This window comes from Lissotriton helveticus, chromosome 3_1 (genome assembly GCF_964261635.1).
Source record: "Lissotriton helveticus chromosome 3_1, aLisHel1.1, whole genome shotgun sequence".
In the NCBI taxonomy this organism is placed as follows: Eukaryota; Metazoa; Chordata; class Amphibia; order Caudata; family Salamandridae; genus Lissotriton; species Lissotriton helveticus.
The window spans coordinates 1,407,988,841-1,408,013,967 of NC_136061.1; the positions used below are offsets into that span (position 1 = coordinate 1,407,988,841).

Here is a 25,127-nt window from a genome sequence, read left to right on the forward strand (position 1 = left end):
CTTTCCGGATTTGCTTCCACACATCAGCTGGTAGACATAACCCGAAAAACAAGTCGATGTCAGCCAGGGTCATAATCGTTGAACCTAGGGCTGTACCCAATTCAGTGTAGAAGGCAGTGGGGTTTTTACGTAGGTCAGGCAGAGATTTTCGGAATGTCAGAATCTCTTGCCGGTCCCATGGCTGGTAGACCCAGTTGTACACTACCCTCCCTTTTGCATCTGGGTGGTTTGCATCATCGTTAGTCCCTGCACCTCGTGGAGGAACCCAGTAAGGGGCAGCCTCTCGTATCGGCATCATGGTGTTAGATTGCTCAGTTTGTGGTTCGGTCGCTACGGATGTCATGGGTTTAGTTCCCGATTCTCGTTCAGTGAGGTGGCGGAAAACCTCAAGCGTACGCGTAAGGAGGTCCGTCACATCACACTCGCCCTCATCCCCGATATCGACCTTCCGGTACAGAGTCGTTAGGCTCTCGGGACCTTTGTCTCGATATCGGTCCTCGTATGTGTTCAAGACATGGTAACACAGTCGTACGGTAAAATGTCGTCTGTGACTCCCGGTATACGAGTTAAACATATCCGTGATGTACTCTTCATCTTCCTTCCTTTCTACCAGTGTCCTTGCTATCTTGTCGATCCCTGTTCGCTCATCTTTGCTTAGTCTGTTTGTTCTTGCAGAACCAGCCCTTCGGGTCTCAGGGTCGCCTAACGTTGTCGTTTGTGTAGTATTTAATACAAGGGGTTCGGCCGGCACAGAGGCCATGGGGGCCGAAGCTGTGGCGCTACCTTCGTTTGTACCTGGGGGTGGTGGGTGCTGTGCTAAGGGTTGGGAAGGGGCATATGGAGGGGGCATGTAAATGGTCGGAGGACCTAACAGCAGATCATCGTTGGCTCGTTGTCTCGAGGGTAAATCGGGGTAGAGCATGGAGGACGTTCTAACCGGACACTGACTTGATGTTTCCATTTCTAGTTTCTGTTTGGCTTTCTCTCTTTCCTTAATCTCTCCTTCTAGTTTCTGAGCAGCTAGGTGGGCTGCTTTTCGCAGCTCTTTTCCCAACCTACTCTCAGTTTTCTTTTTACGTTGTTCAGTTTCTTTTCGCCACATGCCGAAACTATCAAGCATAGTGGGCGTTGTCTTATTTTTACCAAGGGCTGCTTCTAGCGCGTTTATATTGTCATCATCAAAGGATCCTATCAGTGGCCACTGACTTTCTCGATCCTTTTTCGTATATTTATGCCACAGTTTGTTATAGGCTATAGCGATCAATCCATGCTTCATGAACATGTCCTTATTAGGGGTGCCTTCCAGTGGAGCCGGATGGTTCATCTCTAATAAGCGGTCCGGGCTAAACAGGCTACCAATCAGTGGGGAGAAGACAGACATGACGGAGCACAACGGGGACAAAAGTCAGCACTGCCTATCTTATCACTGCGTGCAAAGACTAGACAGAATATTCCTATTCTACGTTGTTTGCAGGCAGTGAATACCTCATGAACCAATATCAAATAGTCAACGTTCGGTCAAAAAAAAAACAACAATTCAGTGGGGAGAATAAGTAGGCCCGCAAAGGTCTGCGTTACCTACCCTTTCACTATCTGTAAAAAGGGGGGAGGGGGGCTCTTTCCTGTTTGCAGACAGAGAATCTCCAGAAAACAGTCTGCGAACAATAGTTCAGTTTCAAATAATTAATCAGTGGGGGAGAAAGATAGGCACGACGGCTGCATTGCCTAGCCTCCACTGCTTGCAAAGAGAGAGCCTGTTGTTTCTCCGTTTGCAGACAGTGGATCTCCAAATAAATTAACAAAGAGTAATACTAGTATTTTCTAAACAATTAAAATAATCATTTCGCAATTCGTCGTGTTTACACGACCTTACCCGGACCGCATGGACAGTTTCTTGTCTTCCGAATCCAGCGCCCGATCGTCCTCTTTTCTTCGTAATCCTCGCGGCACTCCTGATGGTTCCCAGTCAGGACCGTAGATCACTCGAGAGAGGTCTGTTCGGAACCAGTGAAGTTCGGATGATCGGCTGTCAGACGAGGGTCTATCGGACAGGTGCACTCCCGATCGTTGCAGTCGTTCACTCTGTCGTCAGGACCTCTCCCACTGGATCCACGAGTCACTGATGGGCCCCACGTTTGGGACGCCAATTGTAAAAAGGTCAGGCTACCAACCAGAATAAAAGACCCTTAAGTATTGCCCGGCGGTGTCGCCTCTTAAACCCACAAGATATTAATCAATGAAGAGGCAGGCGCTGGAGACTGGAAGTCAGGAAACAAGGGTTTTATTCTCTCCGGAGGAGAACACATCAGTTCGGACAGCAAGTATCGTCACGAGGTGCTCTAACCGCATCTCTGAGGCCTGGCCTCTTATACACATGTTTATGATCTTTATTGCAGTTTACACATGCTTGTAATGCTTTGAAGTACGAAAGGACATCCTCGGAATCTCCCCTTCAGGCCCGTTCCCACACACATTTACAGTTGAAGTCCCCACCCCGGTCACAATAGGTGATGATTGTCGCGCAGCTGGACATTCCGCCGATTCACGGAATGTGTGGGGTTGATCGGATATCATAGGGTGGTGGCTTTGATCCTTTAACGGGAGAAGCTTCCTACTGTACGGGGGTGGGGGGGCAATAAATAGTATCCGCAAAGCCAGGTGGCGGCCTGGGAACGAGGAAGACAAACGGGCACACAGGAAAAGGGAGTTTGTATCAAAGGGTCTGGGACCATGAAAGGAACGAAGGGAGGTGTCGCGCTGGGAACAGGATGGGGTTCTGAGGCAGAGCTGCGCTGAAGAGGGGTTTACGACTCAAGGCATGTGAGAGCGGGGGGGGGGTTGTCAGCGCGCGAGGGGGGGTTGTCAGCGCGCGAGGGGGGTGCCTGCGATGTTGAGGGAGAGAGAGAGACGCGCTGGCTATCAACGAGGGGCAGGGAGGCCATGGTGCTCAAAATGGCTGCCGCTTACGTGCACGAAAGGGTTCAAGAAGAGCAAGATGGCGCCGATAATGTTGACGTTTGCGGCCTAACTTTTAACACAACTGTGTCGCCTCCCAACGATGGAATCTTTCTCGGATCCGGTGGGGACCCTCTCGGCATCGTGTAGCGGTCCAACTTGTTGCTCTGGATATGTTTGGATGCCTTGCCAGATCTCGAGTGCTGCTTGTCTGAGTCAGGTTTAGTCGCCATCAGAAATGCCTCCCCAGAGGCCTACGGGCCCTTCCTTCCACTTAAGGCACGCAACATTGCACCGGCTGACCAGGCATATCCGTTGCGAGTTTCCAGTCGACGCACACACTACCTGGAGCACCAAGCGGGGCACCCGGCCGGACCGGTCCAAGTGAAGCCACCGGACCACACCGGCAGAGAATCGACAAATCCACAGGAGAATCACTGGTCCGGTCTATTGCTGCATGGAATACTTTTAAGACTTGCCATTAGCACTCTTTCAGCCCTCACATAGTGCACGTCAAACCAACTGCAAGGTTTGGGGGAACCCTCTGCACTTTGCTTGGTCAGAGAATCAGTCGGGGAATTGTGCTACTCACCCGTGAGGGTCTCAAGGCGCCGGGGGCGCAACTCCATTCAGCCGAAGAGCCAGGTCTTGAGGGTCTTCCTGAAGGATTTCAGGGAGGGGGCGCGTGATGTCTGCCAGTAGCTCGTTCCATGTCTTGGCTGTGATGTGAGAGAACGATCTTCCGCCTGCTCTTGGTCTGTGGATGCGCGGGGTTTCAGCCAGCACAAGGTTGGACGAGCTTAGGTTTCTTTGGGTACGTGTGTGTGTGGGTGCACATATGCGCTAATAGCCCATAACATTTTAGACATCAGTAGTATCATTCTCAAAACAAATATTGCAGTCATCTCAACATGTCAGAAACTTGCAGATGTTAAATTCCTCCGGGATAACATTCCTCCATTGTATCCTACGCCCTGCTCCTTTGACTCAGTAAGGGATTTCTAGAAATAAGAGATGCTCTGCTTGCTTTTTTCCCAGGTAAAAGTCGGGGTCAAGGCATTGTGATCACTATGATTGTTCCAGACCGGATTAATACTCAGTATTGCACAAACAAGCACCCTAGACACAAAAATGTAGTTGATAATAGAACCAGAACCTTGCCCTTTAAATGTTATTACAGACAGCTGTTCCAGTTGAGCAGTCATGCTTCAAGGGTATTGGACTACGAGCATCAGAGTGAGTGGACCAAGAAGCAACTAGGGATAGGGTTTTGCGAAAGTTTGAGACTATTTCTTTCACTTTTGCCAGTGTTTGATTTCAATTGATTTGTCGTTGTGTACACCAAGATGGCCTGTGGATGAGAAAGTTTCAACGACGTCCATACACACTTTAAATGCTGCCGGTAGAGTTGTGGGGAACACAAATTTTCAACTTCATCAGGTTGTAAAGTTTATTGGCTTTGCACAACTTCCGGCAGAACCCAGAGCGTCCGCCTCCCCCCCTTTCCGCTCCGAAGCCACCAAGATCATCTGCGGCGCACCCCAGGGCTCATCCCTCAGCCCACCATTGTTCAACATCTACATGGCTTCGCTCGCCCATGTCACCCGACTGTATGACCTCAACATCATCTCCTACGCCGACACCCAGCTGATCCTCTCTCTCACTAAGGACCCCCTCACCGCCAAAACCAACTTCCACAAAGGAATGAAAGCCATCGCTGAGTGGATGAAGAACAGCCGACTGAAGCTAAACTCTGACAAGACGGAGGTCCTCATCCTCGGCTCCACCCCCTCGGCCTTGGACGACTCATGGTGGCCGACCACACTGGGAGCAGCTCCAACACCCACCGACCACGCACGCAACCTAGGGTTCACCCTCGACTCTACTCTCTTCATGACAAAGCAGGTCAACTCATCCTCCTGCTTCAATACCCTCCGCAGGATCTACAGGTGGATCCCCACAGAAACTAGAAGAACGGTCACCGAGGCCCTCGTCAGCAGCAGGTTGGACTACGGTAACACCCTCTACGCAGGAGCCTCGGCCAAACTCCTGAAACCACTCCAGCGCATTCAAAACTCCTCTGCTCGCCTGATCCTCGACATCCCTCGTCGCAGCCACATCACACCCCACCTGAGAGACCTGCACTGGCTCCCCATCAATAAGAGGATCACCTTCAAGTTCCTCACCCACACATACAAGGCACTCCACAACACAGGACCAGCATACCTCAACAGAAGACTAAGCTTCTACACCCCCACTGTCCCCCACATCCGAAGAGTAACGTCCGGCGGCAGATCATTCTCCCACCTCGCCGCCAAGACCTGGAACACGCTCCCCACCCTCCTACTTCAGACCCAGGACCTGCTAACCTTCAGAAGACTCCTCAAGACCTGGCTATTCGGGCAGTAGCAACATCCCTCCCCCCTCCCCCCAAGCCTTGAGACCCCCATGGGTAAGTAGTACGCTTTACAATTGTCCTGATTGATTGATTGACAACTTAGACTGTGGCAGCGTTTCCTGGGAAAGCTAATTATAGTAGAATTCCCCCTCTAAAAAAAAAATCCTGGAGAATTCTTATCAATCATCGAGGTCCTAGAGTTAGAAAGGCTATAGAAAAATAGAACATCCTGAATAGGAAGGAAGCAATGTTTGACACCTTTGCACATCCTTAATTTTAACACATGGGTGTGCAAGCTTCCCTCTGCTTCATGTTAAGACATTAAACATTGCGAAGCCAGATACATCAGTAAAATCCATGCACACTCCAGACAGCCGGTGATAGGGAGAGAGCGGAATGAAGTAAATTCACACGTGGGCATTATATAGGGAAAGCTTTTCTTTCACAGTATGCACACTGGCGCAGTGTTCGCCTGCTGCTCTTGTATTCGAAGTGATTACTTTAAAGAACTCCAGACAACCACGTGTTCTGAGATGTATATTAAACATACATTGTTTCATTAATACGTTGACATACTCCGACGTATTCAACGTCGTCAGCCTGCCAATCCTTGGTCCATTCATAACTCGCAAATACATACATCATCATGGCCTAGACGGTATTTGGACTTTTCCTTTCTCATTAGGTGGATGGTCCAAAAATGTTGCTTGTCTCAGTGCTGTTGGATTTCCTGTGGGTGTGTTGTGAACGATCATTGTTGATTGTTGCTGTTAATTTGACATTTCGAGCCTTTCAAAATCTGTCAACATTTATTGATAAAAGCAGCGTTAAGTGTTAGCTACATCTGTATGACTTTGCTAGGTGTCTGGGCATTTTCTCTGAAGCATGCCGCCTTCGTGTTCAGGGTCTATTCATATCAGAGCTTTACCTCTTTGGTGCTGAAAAGTTCGAAATTTGCAAACACTGTGAAAATATGTTGTCTTCGTAATAAATATGAAATCCATGTGGACAATGCTTTTACTGCATTTTTGCTGACCATGTGAAGAATGACTGCTCCATCAATCATTGAAAGCAGAGGTTGACCTTCAGGGCCTGTTATGGATACGGCTCAGCACCTCTGTTTTTCACCGCAGTGGCCTCAAGTAGGTGCGCCTGGCGCAGACTGGGACACTACAACATAGCACAGCAAATGTACTGTTCCCAGAGTCAGCGCCAGTCTGCGCCTTTACTAGGACCGGTGCAGTGAAAGATGGACCAGCTGTTTGAAGCCACTGGTCTGCCTTTCACTGTGGACGCAGCAACAGGCTTGACTTTCAAAGGGTACAGAGCATCCTCGGCCGCTGCAGGTAAGAGTGGTAGGGGGAGGAGATGGGAATTTCGAGAAACGACCACAAGGGAAAATGAAATAAATAATTAAATTCCCCTCATGGTCGCCTCTCAAAATCGCCCCCAGCCAGCCCCACCGCTCTTACCTGCAGTGGTCGCGGCTGGTAAAGAGATGCCCCTGCAGACTGACCAGTGAGTGACTGCATCCTCTTTAGAGGGATGAAGTGGGGCCTGGAATCTCCCCCCATAACACACACACACAAAGGGCACCGTTGGGGATTGCACTGACTTTGCACCACCTCTCGTGGTTCACAGTCGGTGTGCCTCCTGACGGCCTCTTAGCCTCTGTGCTAGCATCTGTATTCATTAAATTTTATTTACTATTCCAAGATTGTCATCTGTGAACCGTGAAATGATAATCGAAACGGTTGTTCCGTCATACCTTCTGCACTTACATGCGTAGTGATGAAGCGTATTTGTCATCAGACTGGGCCCGCATGGTCTATGCTTTTATTTTTTGTTTTGTTGTTGGCGATGCAGAGCTGCATCTGTAAAAAGTATTGGCGAAACCAATAGGTCTGCTCTAGCAAGCCCAGGAGGCGTCACCCGTTACAATTGCCAATGTTCGTTTTTCATTTGAGATTCAAATGTGAGAACAGCAACATTTTTCCCCTTTTTTTAATGTATTTTTTTTTTTAACATTTCTGAAACAAATCAATCGTAGGTTTGCAAAAGCATATTTTGCGTCTTTACGTGTTAGTAAGAGCTTGGCTGTCTGGGACATTATATTGCATTCAGAGTAGCTCGTGTCCATTTACTTTCCAAAGGGAACATTAGTTTTGACAATAATGGATTTGAATCGGACACTTAAGCATACGTTTACGTACACCTTTTTTCTTGAACAATCACTTTACAGCAGTGATTCAAAACAAACTAATGTGGATTTTTACCGTATGTCTAGGTTGTGCACAGCTGCACAGAATATATAGTAAAATTGCCTTCCTTAGAGGTGTCTTAAGTAGGTTTTAATCGGTAAATTTCGCTGTTAAAGTCCAGCTGATAATGTAAAGGACACTAAATATTTTATGAACAAACATCCTGTCTTTAGTCCTAAGACAAGAATACGTACACATTATCTTATGTAGAATAGATGACGTTTGAGGTTGGGTATGTATGGATAATGTATTGAACTCCTCCTTCTACCAAGTAATTCTTTGTCTTTTTCTGTTTGTGTGTAATTTAGCACTCAATCCGAGCCTTGGCTTTGAGGGTACTCAGAGAAATTCTGAAGAACCAGCCAGCAAGGTTTAAAAATTATGCGGAGCTGACGATCATGAAGACCCTGGAGGCTCACAAGGACTCCCACAAAGAGGTACGCAGAGGTTGTGCTCAGTTTCTGCTTTGACAGATCATGGCATGAATTCAGCATGTTCATAATGTAAGAAGCATATGTATGTATAAGGAAAAACGGACTGACACCTCGTGCAGAGGGTTTGCGGGCATGAAACACTAATGTCCGTAACTTACGAGCAAAAACATATCAAAATTAGCTTCTCTCTCAGCACCTAACGGGCATAAACTGCACACATTTTCATTAAACTGCTTATATGTCCATTGTAAATGTATGGTTGGTTCTATTGTCTTCAGGATGTAATCTCTTGCAACATTGTTAATAATTAATTACAACACTATATATATATATATATATATATATATATATATATATATATATATATATATATATATATATATATATATATATATATCACATTGACTGTGTCATTTCATTTTGATCTCTGATTGAGGATTGTTCCTTACTTGTTGAGGTCTGGACTCGTTTTGCACTTGAAGGTTTCCGTAGCTCCCGTTTTTTTCTGTACCCTGCTCTTACTATCTACAAGCAGGGGCTCGTGACAGTGCCACACTAATTAATGTTCAGGGCTCACATTGGTAAATGATACAATGACTGCTAAAAAAATAAGTCGTGTGCCAAACATTGAGCAATCAAGTCACAAAAGTGTCGCTGTAGTGAGTGTTATGTATCAGGCCTGCCAAGCACACTCCTCCAGGATTAATTTCAACTCCGTTGGAGAGCATAGAAAGGCTTCTCGCTGCGAACATGGCGCTTGCCGAGAATTGTCACTGCTGGCGGGGGCGTGACTGGCATGTGTTCGCTGCTTTCTCCTTGAAGAGAGCCCTTCCTTCAACCTTGGGGATTCCTGCTTTGATAAACTGTGTTAACGGAGCAAGGCCACTCTTTCTCCTGTGTCGGGTAATGTAAAAGCACCGTCTAGACACCCAAGAAAGGACCTATGTGTGCTGGTGCTCACAGCATGGAAGTCATTTGAATGCAGGAATAATGTGAACATTTTGTAAATGCCGTATTTTGACAAGGGCTTCAAATCAATATACACAAAATAATTGGTAGATCGGAGAATGTTGTGTTTTTCAATAAAAAGAAGAATGCAAAAGGTTTATGGGAACACCTGTATTCAAGAACCTATTTCTTCACCAGTGGGGGTTAGCAAGCTGGTACATGATCCACTTGTGCTTGCTGTCACAGTACCATGTGTCCTTTGTCTTTCTTTCAAGGATATGAGCGCTGTAGTGCCAGTGAACTAAAGCACAATTTAGAGGATTGGTTATGTATTCCAACCCCCTCCCTCCAACTCATGTACATTGCAGCAACACCCATAAAAGGCATCATTTCCTCCCACGTGCGTGTATTGGTATGCTGAGAGCATGGGAACAGTGGTGCCATAAGAAACAGATGTGTGTGTGACAAGATGGGATGGGTGTACGTAAGAGAGTGAGAAGTCTCATCCATCTGTGCGGTCTGCAGGACCACCACACTACCTGCCTGGTCTTTTATTGTGGCCGAAGCTGCCATGATTTCTTCTAAGTTCAGGCAAACCCCTCTGTTCTAAGGTCGTTGGACTTTGTCTCTGCTTATGGCAAGGGCACTCAACCATCCCCAGATATAGCATCCTTCCTCGGAGAGGGGCTGGTGAATGGTTAACACCTTCAGGAGCTGTCTCAAGGCCACTAGCAATTTTAAGATCTAAGTAAAGCCAAGCATCTGTGTGATAATGGAGAGAAGGTTGTTAGGTTCTGAATCTTCTTCCTTCATATACTTAAAATACAAACAGTCTGCAAGAGGCTGATACTCAAAGGTAGCTTTCATCTTATTTCTGGCCACCCAGATAATTTGTTCACACTACACTGACCAAGAGAGCACCAAGAGTTGCACTGGGGACATCAGAATCCGCGTCCGAGACAATTGGACTGTCGCTTTCGACTGCTGTGGCTTCCATGGAAGCAGTACTAAAATCAGAGCGGTGCATTAAGCCAATCAGTGTTATGGTCAAAGCTGCTAAAAACACAGGCCAGCAGGATCCGTCCCACCCTTGAGCAGTGAGTGGCCTAGGGTGGAAAGGGAAGTGCTAACATTATCTATCATGGTCTGCTGAAAGGCCCTGACATGCAACGGGTTAGCAGATGAAGCCCGGAACTCCTTGTTAAGTTTCTAAAGGATAGGGATTGGCCCTGAAGAGGTCAAATAACAGACTGGCATTAGGGATTGCATTGCTCAATCTCTGAAAGGGCATAGGAGAGGGAATCTGCCCTCCAGAAAGAAGAGGGCTTCCTCCTGTGGCGTTCCTTATGTTGGGGATTTTTTTTCTTAAAGGCTTTATGGGGATCACTCCCTAATAGGTGACGTCGCTGGAGTGGAGAGGGGACTGTTCAGAATAGCTTGGCTTCCAGCTTCCTAATGGCCATTGAGAGCATGAGGTGCACGAGACACAGGCCTAGTCGAGATGGTCGTGGTCAGGGCCTTGGTACCGCATGCAGATGTCATGGGGATCTGACAGGAACATCTTCTTTAGATATTATCAACATGGTTTGATCCCTGTACCGTGACCTGATCTGCTGTTGATTAAACCTGGAAGAGTTTAGTAAAAATTGAAGTAGAGCTCTGGACCTGCGTTGGTAAGATGCTCTAATCAGTACAGTGTGTCACAGACTGGATGTGTGAACCCATGACTAAATAAAGGTGGCACCACCTGGTGGAGCAAGAGAGCTATTGCTAAGAAAAAGTTTCTGAATGCAGCCTGGCACCTGGGGGAAATCAAAAGTTGAGGAATCTGCAAGAAAATGTTGTAGCTCCCAGAAATATTGTTACTGAGAAAGTAAGTAACATTTACTGTAATGCTGCTCTGTACTAATCCCTTATACTTTCTTGCTGTTTTTTGCCTAGTAGTGGCAGAGAAACACACTAGACTTCCCAAGTAAGTGTCTCAAAAGAAAGGATGTCTCCCCCCCCCCCAAAAAAAAACGAATGAGTGAACTGTGCACTTCCCCCCCCAGTCATTTCAAGGACAATATTACACTACGAATGTCTGCATTATTAACAAATTTTAAATATTCACCTGTTCATTGGGTTCACCTATGTGACTTATCGCTCTCACCATGCCGTTCTTTGGAGCACCCATTTCAAATATTTCAAGTGATAAAAGCGCTGCTTGACTATACACATTTGTGCACTAGATTCTTTTGGCTATAGAAACCTAGGCATAGAGCTTTTCCCAAAGGAATCCTTCAGGGGGGTTTTCACAATTGTATACCAGTTTCCAGGGATACCATGTTGCCCCATAATATTTAAATAGTTCTAAAATATCCCCAGCAATATCTCATTGCAGGATGAGTTTTTAGGTCTCGCCTGTCAATGCGCATGCGCATTGAGCAGAGCGAGACTATGGGGGCTTAAACAGAGCTTACCTACACTGGCGATTCACTGGCGATTTGATGAAGTGCATGTGCACTTTTAACTCAATGCGCAAGCGCAATTAGTTAAAATGCGCGTGCACAGCATCAAATCGCCAGCTTAGTGCCGCCAGCAGCTCTTCCCGCTCCGCCCCCTGCTGCATCAAAGGCTTGGCGCTCTGCCTCAGCCCAGCCATTCTCCTCCCCTAATTACCCCCTGCTGCATCAAAGGCTTTTTCACGGCCGGCCAGCCGTGCTTTCAGTTTCACGGCTGGCCGGCCGTGTCTCCTTTTCTTTTTTTTTTTTTTTTTTTTTTTTTTTTTAATCCGCTGCGTGTTGATAATAACGATATCTGCTTGCTTTGCTTTATAACACTTCTTATCATAGTTTTGCCGTTTCTAAGTTCTATCAATCACAGGCTTTATAACACTTCTTATCATAGTTTTGCCGTTTCTAAGTTCTATCAATCACAGGTTCTACTGTTATCATTCTCCTCCCCCCTCCCCACATTAATGCCCTCCGTCTTGTTTGTTGCAGTCTGTCTTCCTTTTGTCTCTCCCTATCCCTCTTACTTCACCTTTTTCTCTCCCCTTCCCTCTGCTTCGCCATCTCTTCTTTCCCTCTCGATTCCCCGTGTTTCCTCCTTTCCCCCGCCTCACTCTCTTCACTATATGTCTCACTCCTTTCTTTCTCCCCTTTATATATTTTTTCCGTTCTCTACTTCTCTCTGTCCCTTACCTCTGCACACCCCTTCCCTCCCTCCACTCGTCTGTTCTCTCCCTGCCCCCTTGTTTTTTTTTTCTCGCACAAATGGGAAAAATGGCACCCATCTGTGAACCTGGCAACCCTGGGAGCTGCTTTCCTTCTTAGATGGCATTACGTCAGCAGCTATTCCGGGTCCCTGCCACTCCGGGTCCCAGTTCAGGCCTTTCTTTTGCACGTCATTGTTTTCGGGCAAATTGGTCCAATTTTCAAAAGGGTAGGGGGTGCGGGGGCACACTGCAGGTCAGCATTACATACCGCAAATCATTATGGCAGATGCAGTTCCTGTTAGATGTGTTTTAACATATGTGTTTGCACAGCCAATGCTTGATGCATTCCTGGACATGTGTTTGAGTTATTTCGCTCCTTCAACAGAAAGTTGCAGTCGTATTGAGATCAATTACAGTTCCTTCTTCCACGTGTATCTGCTGCTGTACATTTAAATGTATATCAGTTCTCCTGCAAGAAGTGTTGTCTTCCATACTATGCTCTCCAGATGACACCATATCATCAGCGATTCCAGAGCTTTGCCCTGGCCTTGCCTTTACCTTTTAGGGTGCATTAGTACATCTGTTATAGTTGAAATGAAACAGGACGACAACTCCCAGAATGCATTCGGCTGTTAAAAGGAAAGCTGAGCACTATTCTGTGTAGCTGGTATTGTGCTCTTACTTGTACATCCGTTCCTGTGCTATGAGCTGCTCCTGGGCTTTTAAAAATGCAGCAGTCCTACTGAGAATGTATATGGAGTCCCTGCTAATAATTGTTGCATCTGTGGCATTAAACAAGTCAGACCCCTCACCCCCTCACCCTCACACCCCCTCACCCTCACACCCCCTCACTCACCCTCACACCCCCTCACTCACCCTCACACCCCCTCACTCACCCTCACACCCCCTCACTCACCCTCACACACCCTCACACACCCACTCACCCTCATACACCCTCACATCCTCACCCTCACCCACCCACCCTCACACCCTCACCCACCCTCACCCACCCTCACCCCCTCACCCTCAACCCTCAACCCCTCACCCTCAACCCCTCACCCTCACACCCCCTCACCCTCACACCCCCTCACTCACCCTCACACCCCCTCACTCACCCTCACACACCCTCACTCACCCTCACACACCCTCACACACCCACTCACCCTCATACACCCTCACACCCTCACACCCTCACCCGCCCACCCACCCTCACACCCTCCCCCACCCACCCACCCTCACACCCTCACCCACCCACCCACCCTCACACCCTCACCCACCCTCACCCTCACACCCTCACTCATCCTCACCCCCTCATCCTCACACACCCTCACTCACCCTCACACCCTCACTCACCCTCACACCCTCACTCAGCCTCACCCTCACACACCCTCACCGTCTCACCATCACCCCCCCTCACCCTCACACACCCTTACCCTCATCCCCTCACCCTCACACACCCTCAGTCACCCTCACACCCTCACCCTCACACCCCCTAACCCTCACACCCTCACCCTCACTCCCTCACACACCCTCACTCACCCTCCCTCACTCACCCTCACACACCCACTCACCCTCACCCTCACACCCCCTCACCCTCACACCCCTCACCCTCACACCCCTCACCCTCACACCACTCAGTGCTACAACACATATTGTGTTACATTAGGTGTCACATTTGCGAAAGATAAAACTATTGGCATTGTAAATAACAAAGCTATTAATTTCGCTATTTTCAAAACAAGCACATAAATAAAAAATGTGTCCTTTACAATACCAATAGCTCAAACTTTCCTAATGCGTGACCTATTGCATTGCTGTGCTTCTCTCCCCTGCTGCACTCTCCTGCTCTCTAGAGATGTGGCCTAACGACCAGAGCTGCCATCTAAGTCACGTAAATACAAAACATGTTGCATTCCAAATGCTATAGGTGTCACATTCGCGAAAGTTATAACTATTGGCATTGTAAATGACAAAGCTATCAATTTAGCTATTTTAAAAACCAACAAATAAATAAAATATTTGTCATTTACAAGACCAATAGCTCCAACTTTTCTAATGCGAGACCTATTGCATTTCCAATGCTTGTTTTTTGTTTTTTTTTACTATTTGATTTGGAATGCACTTTAAATTTATGTCAGACAAACTCCAGACACTAAGTGAAATGGAGAACGCTTGCAAATGTCATTGGCTCCCACCTAAGCCTTTGGTCATTGCAAATGGCCCGATTTGTAGTATGATAATGTCCATCATCCACACATTGTAACCTAAGCAGAGCATCCTGCTGTAGCATGTTAGAAAACTACATCTGAAAAACTCCTTTGAGTAATGACTAGTTCTTCCTGGACTGAAGCTGCTTGGCACGTGTCCCACCCCTCAGCCCCTAGGCTCAGAATGAGCCTGAAGTTCTGACCTTGGGCTAATGTCTTCCACCTGGAAGTACTGCCCAAGAGGAGCCCCAAGCCAGCCCACGGAGAATAGGGATCCGCACAGATCACATAGCAACCCTCCGGAGACCGCTAATAGAAATGGTGGAGAGCGGTAGCAGTGGTGACCAGCTGCAGGTGAGTAAACTTTTGGAGTCAAGAATCTGCAGTCTGCTCTAAAGTTTGGCCTCCTTCTCCCGCAAATGACCTCCACTTGAACCACCTATCATGGGGGTAGCACAGGCTCCCTTCAGCCTTTCTGTTTTAGTACCGGAAAAAGATCTCCGAGCCACACTAGCTTTCTACCTATGTCCAACGGTGCTGAGTTCAAAGACTCAGTCAGCCTCAGAACTTGGGACCCTATAGTTCTTTCACTGGCATTGGCCGTTTTTAGCTGGCTCAAAAAGAGCCTTAGTTACACAATCCTGAACTCTGAGTGTAGTGCCTTCCTATGAAAGGGACACAGAACAGCATCAAAATGACAACACACAAGGCATTGGCTTCCATGGCCCTACATAAAGAGAGTACCAGAACATGAAAAACCTTTGTTCAAAGCTTATTAGTTCCATGGAAAAAGATTTGAACACATCACACCTACCCTCAAATCAATCAACTGGCTTCCCATGGAAGGCAGATATATTTACAAACTGGCCTGCATGACACACAAGGCCTTCCACGCCCAATCCCTCAATTACCTGAACAACAAGCTGGTTAAAGCAGGAAAATCAAGAACTCTGAGAAGCACCAATTCACTTCTTCTCATCCCCCCAAAATTGAAAAGGAAAGCGACCCAATGCCGATCCTTTTCTGGTAATGTTCCCAGGATATGGAACACACTCCCTACTGACCTCAGATGCAACCCCTCCTTCAAAAAGGACCTGAAACTACTGCTCCTCAACCAATACTTCTCTGATCAAGTCAACAAACCTAGGCGTCAATAGACTAATGGTCTCCCCTCTCACTCTGACTTTTCTAGGATGGGGGGAGTCATCTAACTGTTTCAACCACCTGGGTTTTTCACTCCTTCAATGTATATTTAAGTGTGATGTCTTTGCCTATATATTTTATGCTTCCTCATGTCCTACGATGTAGTGCAACTTCTTTTCCTTTGTGTATGTCAAGCGCTCTGATACCCCCAGGTCTAGCTAGCGCTATATAAAACTTTATAAATGAAATAAAAATGGAATTAGCCCTTGATATCATCTGCTATCTATCCATGTGAGAGATGGTAGGGGAATAGGTCTATTGATTTCCAAAATGACAATGCATATCTCACAAACACGTGGTTAAAATGGCTGCTAAATATTTGCTATATCCTCCGTACTGTAGCAGTAGAATGTGTTGCTGGGGCAGTTTGCTTCAGTGTCTCTGATGGGATGGAGGAAATACCCCTGTGTGACTGTGGAGAGCATGCCCATCCTGCCTCACCATAGCAAGTTGTGCGTTTTTGGCCTAAGCCTCAATTCACCATAGCCATGTATTTGCAGTGGGTACACTTTTAGGAGAAGGATTAAGACCTCAAGTGGGGTTCTGTTTACTAGAGGGGCATATCATACCTTCTTTGCCAAGTGTGACTACCATGAAATCGCCAGGCAATAGAGGAGTGGTAGTGGCGGCAGCAAAATCGATATAATAGGAGGAAAGGCCTTTATACCTGTCATCTGCTGGAGTGAGTGATCTACTGGGCTCCTCCATGTTTTTAGAAATTTGGTCTACAATTACCCTCAACCAGGTGGTTTGTCCATCTGTGTGGGACATTTCTGTGTGTGAACCTTATATGTTTGTGTAAATGATTTGTGTGGAGTGCATATGACACACATGGTTTTGGCCCTACTGGGTTCCATTTTATGCTTACTGTATTCAAGTGGTGTCTACGGCGGAGAGTTGGATGGAGGGCCTAGATGGTAGATGTGAATTGCAAGCCTGCCCCCCATTCCGGTGATTCTTTGTGGTGGGTCAGCCTGAGAAGTTTTAAGGAGAGTTGACATATGCTCCTTTTGAAGCTGGGTAGTTTTTTCCTGTCCTTACCTGTTCTATTGTTCTCACGCAGAGGCTGCCCTTAGAGGTTAAGTGGGACAGCCTCCTGTACCTATGTGCTCTTGTTATGGGTTGTTCTTGACCAGATACTCTCGTCTGTACCACATCTTCCTGTTCACTTATTGACAGAGACCTTTCCTGTGGAATAAGCAAAGGGTCAAAACTGTCCAGAACCAGACTCTGAGGTGACAGTTGGAATACACAGCTGCCGTGTGCAGCTTTGGAATACAATTAGGATTCAATCTTACAGCCAGTGTTTCAAGATTTATTTTCCAGAATTTTAGGTCCTCATACCATTGGTAACCAAGAAACTCTTTGGGCTTCAGGGCTTGTGTTACTCCTGTCAACCGCTTTGTGGGTTTGGGACCAGGAGCCTTGGGACTTGGATCCAAGACTGCCAGGAGAGGCGGTCTTAACCCTTCTTCGAAGGAGAGAGCATACCGATTGCTCAGGAGAGGCATGGGAAATGTGATCGCATGTTGGAGAACTTGGCTTCCCAGGAGAGGGGCCCTGAAGGAGCTGAGTCTGAAAGAGCCGAGGACATCCACTTCCGCTTCCTGGAAGGGCCTGCACCATTCTGCAAGGATGAGTCCCAAGCCTCCCAAATCTACCACGTTATGGAATCGAACTGCGTAGGAGGACAGTATCTTCTTTTACTACTAAAGAAATGTCCATGGCATGTGTTTTTACCCTGCCTCCCACTGAAATTTGCGAGCCAATTTGATGCACTGATGGTCCAACAAAAACGACCCCTCGCCCAGCCGCCGCACGTTTTTTTTAATGAACAATTACAGTATTTTAAAATCAAATTGTTAATCAAAAACGCATCCTTCTACCCTGCGGGCCAGTAACTATATGACGAGAATTGCATCGGTTTTCAGCGGCGTGGAAGTCCAGGCAGTAAAACTTGCGATTGCTTTTGTCCTTAAGAATTGTTATTAAATCACAAAATGATGGATTGCGATCGCACACAAATGCGTGTAAACAATATTGCAGGTCTGTGTTTATGGCAATGCTTGGATTACAACGTATTACATTTTTTCTCGATGATAAATGTTTTGGAATCTTTTGGGTCCTATGGAACTGTTTTTCCTGTGGGAATGGTAGATACTACTGATCAAAATCTCCTAAAAAAATAGGTATTGCACACAGTAGCAATTGTTTCTAAATTAAATCTTATCGGTGTATGTGTAAACAATTGTGTTACGCAGAAGAGCATTTTTGAATGCCTTTTCCATTAATTTACTGCCTCTACACAGCAAAGAATACGTATTACAATCACACCCGTAGCGCCTACACGTTAATGTTTCGTTTCTTTCATTGTTTCACTTACTGTGTCAGACTAAATTCCAGCACATATGGATAAAGTGTATTTAGTCATTTAAAAACGCAGTGCCGGTGTTCAAACAATTTCGGTGTTAGGGATTTTTCTATCTCCCTGAAAGAAGGACACGAGCTAAAACAATATTTACAAGGCATTATCTCGTGAGATAAGTAGCAAATATATCCCCGTAATTATTATCGGGCGGGACAGATTTTAACTCCCACAGTTGCCCTACGATATTCAGCAAAAGCCTTTGCTAGGATTATTTGGAGAATTTCGGTGGGTAACTTGCAAGCACGCACATGGTGTTGGGGACACCACAATCGACAGTACAATGGAAATCCTTGGGATGGCAGAGAAAGTAAGATGCTAAATCAAGAGGGCGATCAGAAGAGCTCTCCTCCTTAAGGCTGAGCCAAATGAGCAACCAGTCTGTCCACTTAGTAAATATAATATCATAAAAGGCGTGTGCCGATTCATTTTAACATAACTCTAAACATAAAGTGGTATCACTCTGTGGCTCCTGCACAAAAATATATAATTTATTTTCCTCTAATTGCAAAAATAGAGTGCTGGAGGCAAGATGCGGAACAAAAAGAGCTAGATTATTTTTTTTACCAAATTAAAACCGGAATTTCCTGCCTATGATTAAAGAAGTGCTGACAAGCTTGGCCATCCAGTTAGGAGCATCTTTTGGGTAATAAGATTAACATTGGCCCAAGCCTAATTACGATGCGTTGTTGGAGTCCTTCCTTGTTGCTGTTTGCTTCCAACATGCCTTAGGTGCAGCGTGAGTCAAATGAGCTGAGCAAACTTGAACGGTACGGTACAAGAATGGGCAAGTACATGATCCCCCGATCATACGATCTTCTTCCAGGAGTCCTGCAACATGTAACCTTTTTTAGCAAAGGACTACTTATGTCTCAGCAAAACTGCAATGGAAGATTTCTATGCAAAACACTTGACTGTGCATCCCCAGAATCAGATTGCCTAGGGGCAGAGACAATCTGACATTCTGTTGTAATTGTAAAAATATTGTCAGATGAAATGATTGGGAGATGTAACGAAATATTGTGTTAGAATAAGACGGCAACGTTTTTTGCTTCGAAAATGTACGGATAAGTTTAATCATTCAATAAAACATCAATCGAGCAAAGAGCTATGGTGAGTAAATAAAAACGATAGAACCTCTGTTTGATGTTGTCTCCTGATATGACTACAGTGACAATGCCTAAGGGAAGTACTTTAATGTTTACATTGGAAATGATTTGGGACTGGTAAACCAGGAAGGCTCCAGAAACGCCATTGAAAAGCACACCCATATTACAAGTCACCGCCCTCTGTCATTTGGAGCGGACACTGTAAGATGTTCAAGCGGCTAAGTATACATTACACCTCCCATCCCTCACCAAATAGGGATCGAAGGCTAGTCAGCCGAGAGTGTCTGTAGATGCTTTATGGAAGAGAAAATGAGTTAGCGTAAATTATCTTTTTCAACTAAAGTCCTGAAAAATCTCATGCACTGACAGGTTGCCTTTTCCAAGTTGTCATCAGCTTTAATACTAAATAGGATATCCCCATGAAATGATAACCTAGTATCTAAATCTGAATGTCTGGAAAAGGGCAGATACACTCCGTTTGTGCTTGAATTGTGACTGGGGGGATCATTTTCAGGAGTCCCAGGGCTGACAGTGATTTCAGGACTCAAAATGTAACAATCAGAGCCTTCTGCAAGTGGTGACCTTGGGCTAATTCTCACCGTTGAATTCAAAATAGAGCACAAGGTGCACCCCCTTTAGCAGCTGACTCTCAGAGTAGTTAGGTCGAACATTCCAAGGCTTACTCAGGGTACTTGTGTGGGGTCACATTCAGAACTCAACATACATCGGTTAACAATAAATTACTGTCCAATAGAAATTACTTTTCTACTACTCTACAAATTACCATACATAATCAAAAGAGGGCAATCATCAGTGGTACTAATGGGATACAGTACCCGTGGTATTCTGGGGAACATTTTTTGTGGTAAAATGTGTTGAACCTTGGACTCTTAATGGAAGACTGAATCAAGTTACTGGTGGGGCTCACCCTGGTGATACAATTCATTTCCGCTGCAGATATCCCCTCTACTATTGTTATGGTTCCCTCTCATTTCGGGGTGCAATCACAGAGTAACTTTTCTATCTTTAACATGCATTCTTTCTGGTACAAACTGCACTGATTTCTAGAGGATAGGATGCACTGTTAACTGATGTGTACGGCACAGTCGAAAATAATGTAATGTCTTGCCATGTGCCACTTTTAGAAAGTTGCCCCTCTGTTGCCCAAGGTATCCACGGGTCATTTGCGGAGTCTGGTCACGACAAAGCCTTCTGCCCAAATGGAGAGACGTGTCTATGACTTCCAGGAAAGGTATCAATAGAGGCCTGCCACTGGAGGAGTGTTACCTCCTCCTGAAAGAAAGCCATACTGGGTGTTACCTCAAAATGCGCACTTCAAGGAGGAAACCGTATTTGACCGGCAAATTGTAACCACACTCGAGAGGGGCTGCACTTTTTTCTGGGTAGGCAGGTTAAGGTTGATGGCAGAGAAGGGGAAACACTGGACAAAACGGTTTTGACTGAAGAAGAGAACCAAAGGAAGACTGCCTCGCTGTCACAGAAATAGGCAAAGAAGAGACTGCACACACTGCTCCTTGAGCTATTGAAGGAAAGGCCTGTGCTTTCTTTCTGCTCATGGAGAAGTTGTCCCTGCGCCCAGCCAGAAGCAGAGACTCCAAGATTCAGTTAGCAGAGTTTCTGTTCACGTCACATAGCCACAAAAGCTGAAGAAGCCTGCCTGGCTCCTTGTTGCAGTGCAGCCCAGGAGACCGTGACCCGATGCTCAAAAGTTGCACTGGAGTCTGCTTGACCCGGGAGAGTCATCGGAGTGCAGCATGGTGGCCCAGAAGAAGAGTTATCACCCAAAGAAGGAAACCGCTGATTGTGCCTGATGACCAGTAGTCCAGACTGGACATTTGCTAGACCAAAGAGGACATCGGATTACGCCGAATCTTCTGGCCAAAGTCACTCCACCAGAACTGTGGACTGCGGAGTGGCCCCAGGAAGATCCCCATCGACATCACAGCATCCATGAGCATCTTCAGCGTTCTTTATCCCTTGCATCTGATAGAGACTACTAGCTGCAGATTCCTTAACGTAGAATTATCCCCAGGCGTGAGACTGGATCCGGGATCCTTTTTCCCACAGCATCCCTGTGCGCCGGGGGGACGGCATCATGCGACTCCGCCCAAGCGCCGTCCGCGTACGTGACGTCAGCGAAGTCACATAAGTCCCACCCTGGCGCGCCTACGTCAGTTTTGTTCCTTTTCCGCGTGCAACGCGGATCCGGTCTCTGTTCGGGCCTGTTTGGGCCCCCTTTTTCTTTCACCACTGTGATATATTTTGGTGGTACAGTGTGCGAATGCCTTCGGGCTTCAAGACTTGCACGTCATGTGGGCGTCTTATGTCGGCGACGGACCCTCACCTCATTTGCATGTGGTGTTTAGGGAAAGATCACGGCACCACTGATTGTGAGGCGTGCCAACAGCTGAAGCCGAAGTCGTGGCGGGAGCGCCGGATGAAACTGCTCTCGGCACGTCTTTCAAGGTCGGCTTCATCCCTTCGATCAGCCTCGGCAGACGGTTTCAGAAGCGACCATTGTCGGCGTCCTCATCCCTTTCTGATGTCGCGAGAGCGGCGCTCCCCGGTGGGTAAGTGTCGCAGCTTGTCCCTGGAGGCTGGTGTTCAGCCTGCCAGGGGCGTGGGCTCTCCGCGAGTGATGCGGCCCCGCGTGTCACCGTCCTATACACCGTTTCCCGGTGAAAGGGCGTCTAGAGTCCAGATGGAGACCTATGCCGCGGCTTTGCACGCCTCGCTGGTGTCTCCTCCTCCTCCTTCCCATCCTGGGGTGTCAGCGGATCCCTTGCTCTGCGTGGGGCCCTCCGCGGCTTCGCCGGCGGCTCCGACCCCGGGGCCGACTGGCTCGGCTCCAGGCTTGGAGGATGTGGTGATGTTGGGGTGCGCCCCTTTGGGGGCCCCTCCTTTGTACCACAGCACCTCTGCCTTGCCACAAACTCCAGCGGGAGTCCCTGTGTTATCGCGGTAGGTCGCAGGGGCTCGGGTCGCATCCCCAAGCGGCCCTCTGGACAGGCGGTGGCCTAGTCCACGGCAGAGCTGATGCCGCCACGGCGCCGGCACCTGCTGGACCGGGTGGCGCCACTGGGGTCGGTGGACCCTCCTCATCCCGCTCTGGGTCGAGGCTGGACGGTGACCCCTCGTCCTCCTCTGGGCCCCTCCCGTCCCTCTGCGCAGGCGGGTGCCTCGTCGGAGGGCGAGTCGGAGGTTGAATCGGCCCTGGCGGCACCGCGTGGCTCGGCGGGCGACCTCCGCCACATTCTGGGCCGAGGCTGGTGGCGGGCTTCGTGTCACTCCCCTGGTCCCTCTCATTCCTCCATGCAGGCGGCTGCCTTGTCGGAAGTCGAGTCAGCGTCGTTCCGGCGCCGCCCCTTGGCCAGTTCGGCTCCGCTCCGGTCCCAGGCGCGGTGTGACTTGGAGGAGCCCTATCAGGCGTCTCCTTCGGTGCCGGATGGTGATGATGTCCGGGCGGTGGATTCTACGACACCAGACAGGCGCAGAGTCACTGATTCGTCTTCGGACGCTCCTTCTTCTCCGGAGGTTGGGTGCCTACTGGTGTCATCCTCCCCGGAGACAGACCGCCGCGTGGTAGCTTTTTCACCGGCGTTATCGAAGGGCGGCTCCCTGCCATTCCCGAGGCCAAGGTATTCGCCGGAGGAGCAACAGGTCCCCCCCTCTTCGGTTCCTTCTAACTTCCAGGTCTGACCTTTGCCCGCCTCGCTCGGCTTCGGGGACGGCTGCCTTAGTTTACAGCTATCGCCCATGGAGGAGCTGTTTTCTCCACCGCGGGGCCCTACAGAGGCGGGTGCGGCCTTCGCTCACGCAGTGTCCATGCCTGTGGGTACTCTGCGCATGGGTGACTCGGTTGCTCATTTCCCGGCGGACCATCTTTTGGAGGTCCTCCACCAGGGCTCTGGTGAGAGGGAGCTATTGCTTCCCTTTGAGGGTTCGCTCCTTTCTTCCCTGGCTTGGAGGCTCCTGGCTTGGAGGCTCCCCGCCTCAGGGGATCCGGTGCCTCAACACCTTCTGCACCGAGATTCTGTCTCGGAATTCCAGGCCACCATGTTGCACATTCAACGGTGGATGGAGTGGAACCATCTAAAACTCAACCCAGGGAAGACTGAGTTAGTACTCCCGGGCAAAAGTGCGACCAGCTGGGGCCCTCACTACTGGCCGTCAACAATGGGGTCTCCTCCCTCTCCCTCTCTCTCGGTGAAAAGCCTCGGGATCACCATCAACTCTGATCTCTCTCTTAAAGGCCAGGTGGGAGCTGTGATCTTCTCCAGCTTCCATCAACTGCGCAAAATTAGAAAAATTGCTCACTTGCTCACCCACTCTGCGATCATTCAAGTGGTACTCGCCCTGGTCTTGTCCCGATTAGACTTTTCCAATTCTATTTACTTAGGTCTCCCCTTGTTTTTGTCTAAACGCTTACAAATTGTGCAAAACCAAGCGGCCAGACTGATTTTCAAACACCGCAGTGGGAGATCGGCGAAACCACTGTTGGCTGCTCTCCACTGGTTACCCATAGCCCAACGGGTAATATTTAAAGTAGGATGTCTGGCTTTTAAGGCTCTTCATGGGAAAAGCCCCATGTTTATCAACAACCTAATTGTCAAGCATGAGCCTACCCGCAATCTTCGTTCAGCCCACCTGTCCCTCCTCCCCCAACCCTCTTTCAAACGGAAGCGTACGGGTGGGTGCCGATTTGCTTTTCTTGCCCCAAAGGTGTGGAACATTTTTCCTCTGACGCTCAGGAGATGCACTAATCTTATGGAGTTTCGGAGAGCCTTGAAGACCTGGCTATTCAAGCAAGCTTCTGGATAGGTTAACTGCTTTCAATTTTCCTCACTGCCAGCGCCATGAAACCCTTGGGTGCCCGTGCGCTTAAAAAGTTTAGACTAACATAACATAACGTAACCGGCACCATCCTGCGCCGCGTGACTCCGGCGTGTCTTTCCCTCCGCCCCTCTGCCTCCAGTCCACTTTTGCGGACTGCTTTTCCCTCCCTACCACCACTGTTGTCTCCACCGTCCCGGGAGACCCGCTGGCTGGACTCTTGGGGGCGCAACATGTTCGCCTCGACCAGCGCTGCCCTGCGGGCCTCTAACACCTTATGTGTGTTGACTAGGGCCACCTCTTGTTTGTGGGTCTCGGTGAGTCCTTGGGATCCGCCGATTCATATGAGACTGTTCAGGTGGACTTACGGCATCATGTGCTGGATGGCCGGGAGCCAGCGGAGTTTATTCTCCTCTTTGCTCTGGACATCTTGGAGGTGCTGGGCCGGGCCATGGCTTCCTCAGTCTCCCTCCGCCGCCATGCTTGGCTTCGGGACGGCGTGTTCCCTGAAAATGTTCGGGAGTGGCTGATTGATCTTCCATTCGATGGCACCCTGTTATTCCATGCCCTGGCAGACTCCGCCATCCAAAGCTTCTTGGCAGGGCTCCGTCCTCCTCCTCCTTATCCCCCCTCCTTATCCCCCCTCCTCCCTCCCCTCCTCAGTGACTGCTGAGTTGATCTGGTTCTGGACCTTCTTCTGGGCCGGTTGCCCTTGTTGTGGGCTGTGTTTTATGGCCACTTGAGTCCTCCTTGCTGTGACTGTGGCATTGTTGGCTGCTGGACGGCCCTTTGTTGACTGTGTGTTTTTGCTAGAGTTGTCTGCACAGACTTGGCCCTGAGATTAGGCCTTCTGTTTTTCTCTTGGGCTGCTTGATAAGCCTTCCGCAGGGTTTTTTCCCCGTAGTTCTTTCGTTTTTTTCTCTGCTGCAGAAGTTTCTTCCAAAGAGGGTTCCCATGTCTTGGGACTTAACTTACCCTATGTGGGGTAATGGTAGCTGTTATATAGCTTGAGCTCTGCTTGGGAGTTCTGGTCGCTTTTGGGCCCCTGCTCTCCATGGCGCTTATTTATGTTACAGATGCTTCTTTAGGCCATGTGTGCAGACACCGCGTAGTAGTGTTTCCGGGCACTTCCTC

General features: G+C 48.2%; 1 protein-coding gene across 5 annotated transcripts in view; it reads left to right on the forward strand.

The window, feature by feature from the left end:
* Positions 1-25,127, forward strand: part of CLASP1 (cytoplasmic linker associated protein 1) — a 1,618,163-nt gene that overhangs the window by 1,393,017 nt on the left and 200,019 nt on the right. For all 5 annotated transcript variants that reach the window (XM_078682066.1, XM_078682063.1, XM_078682065.1 and 2 more), the window contains one exon: positions 7,923-8,051. In XM_078682066.1, coding sequence (XP_078538192.1) covers positions 7,923-8,051 — 129 coding nt within the window. The remainder of the gene's footprint in view (positions 1-7,922; positions 8,052-25,127) is intronic.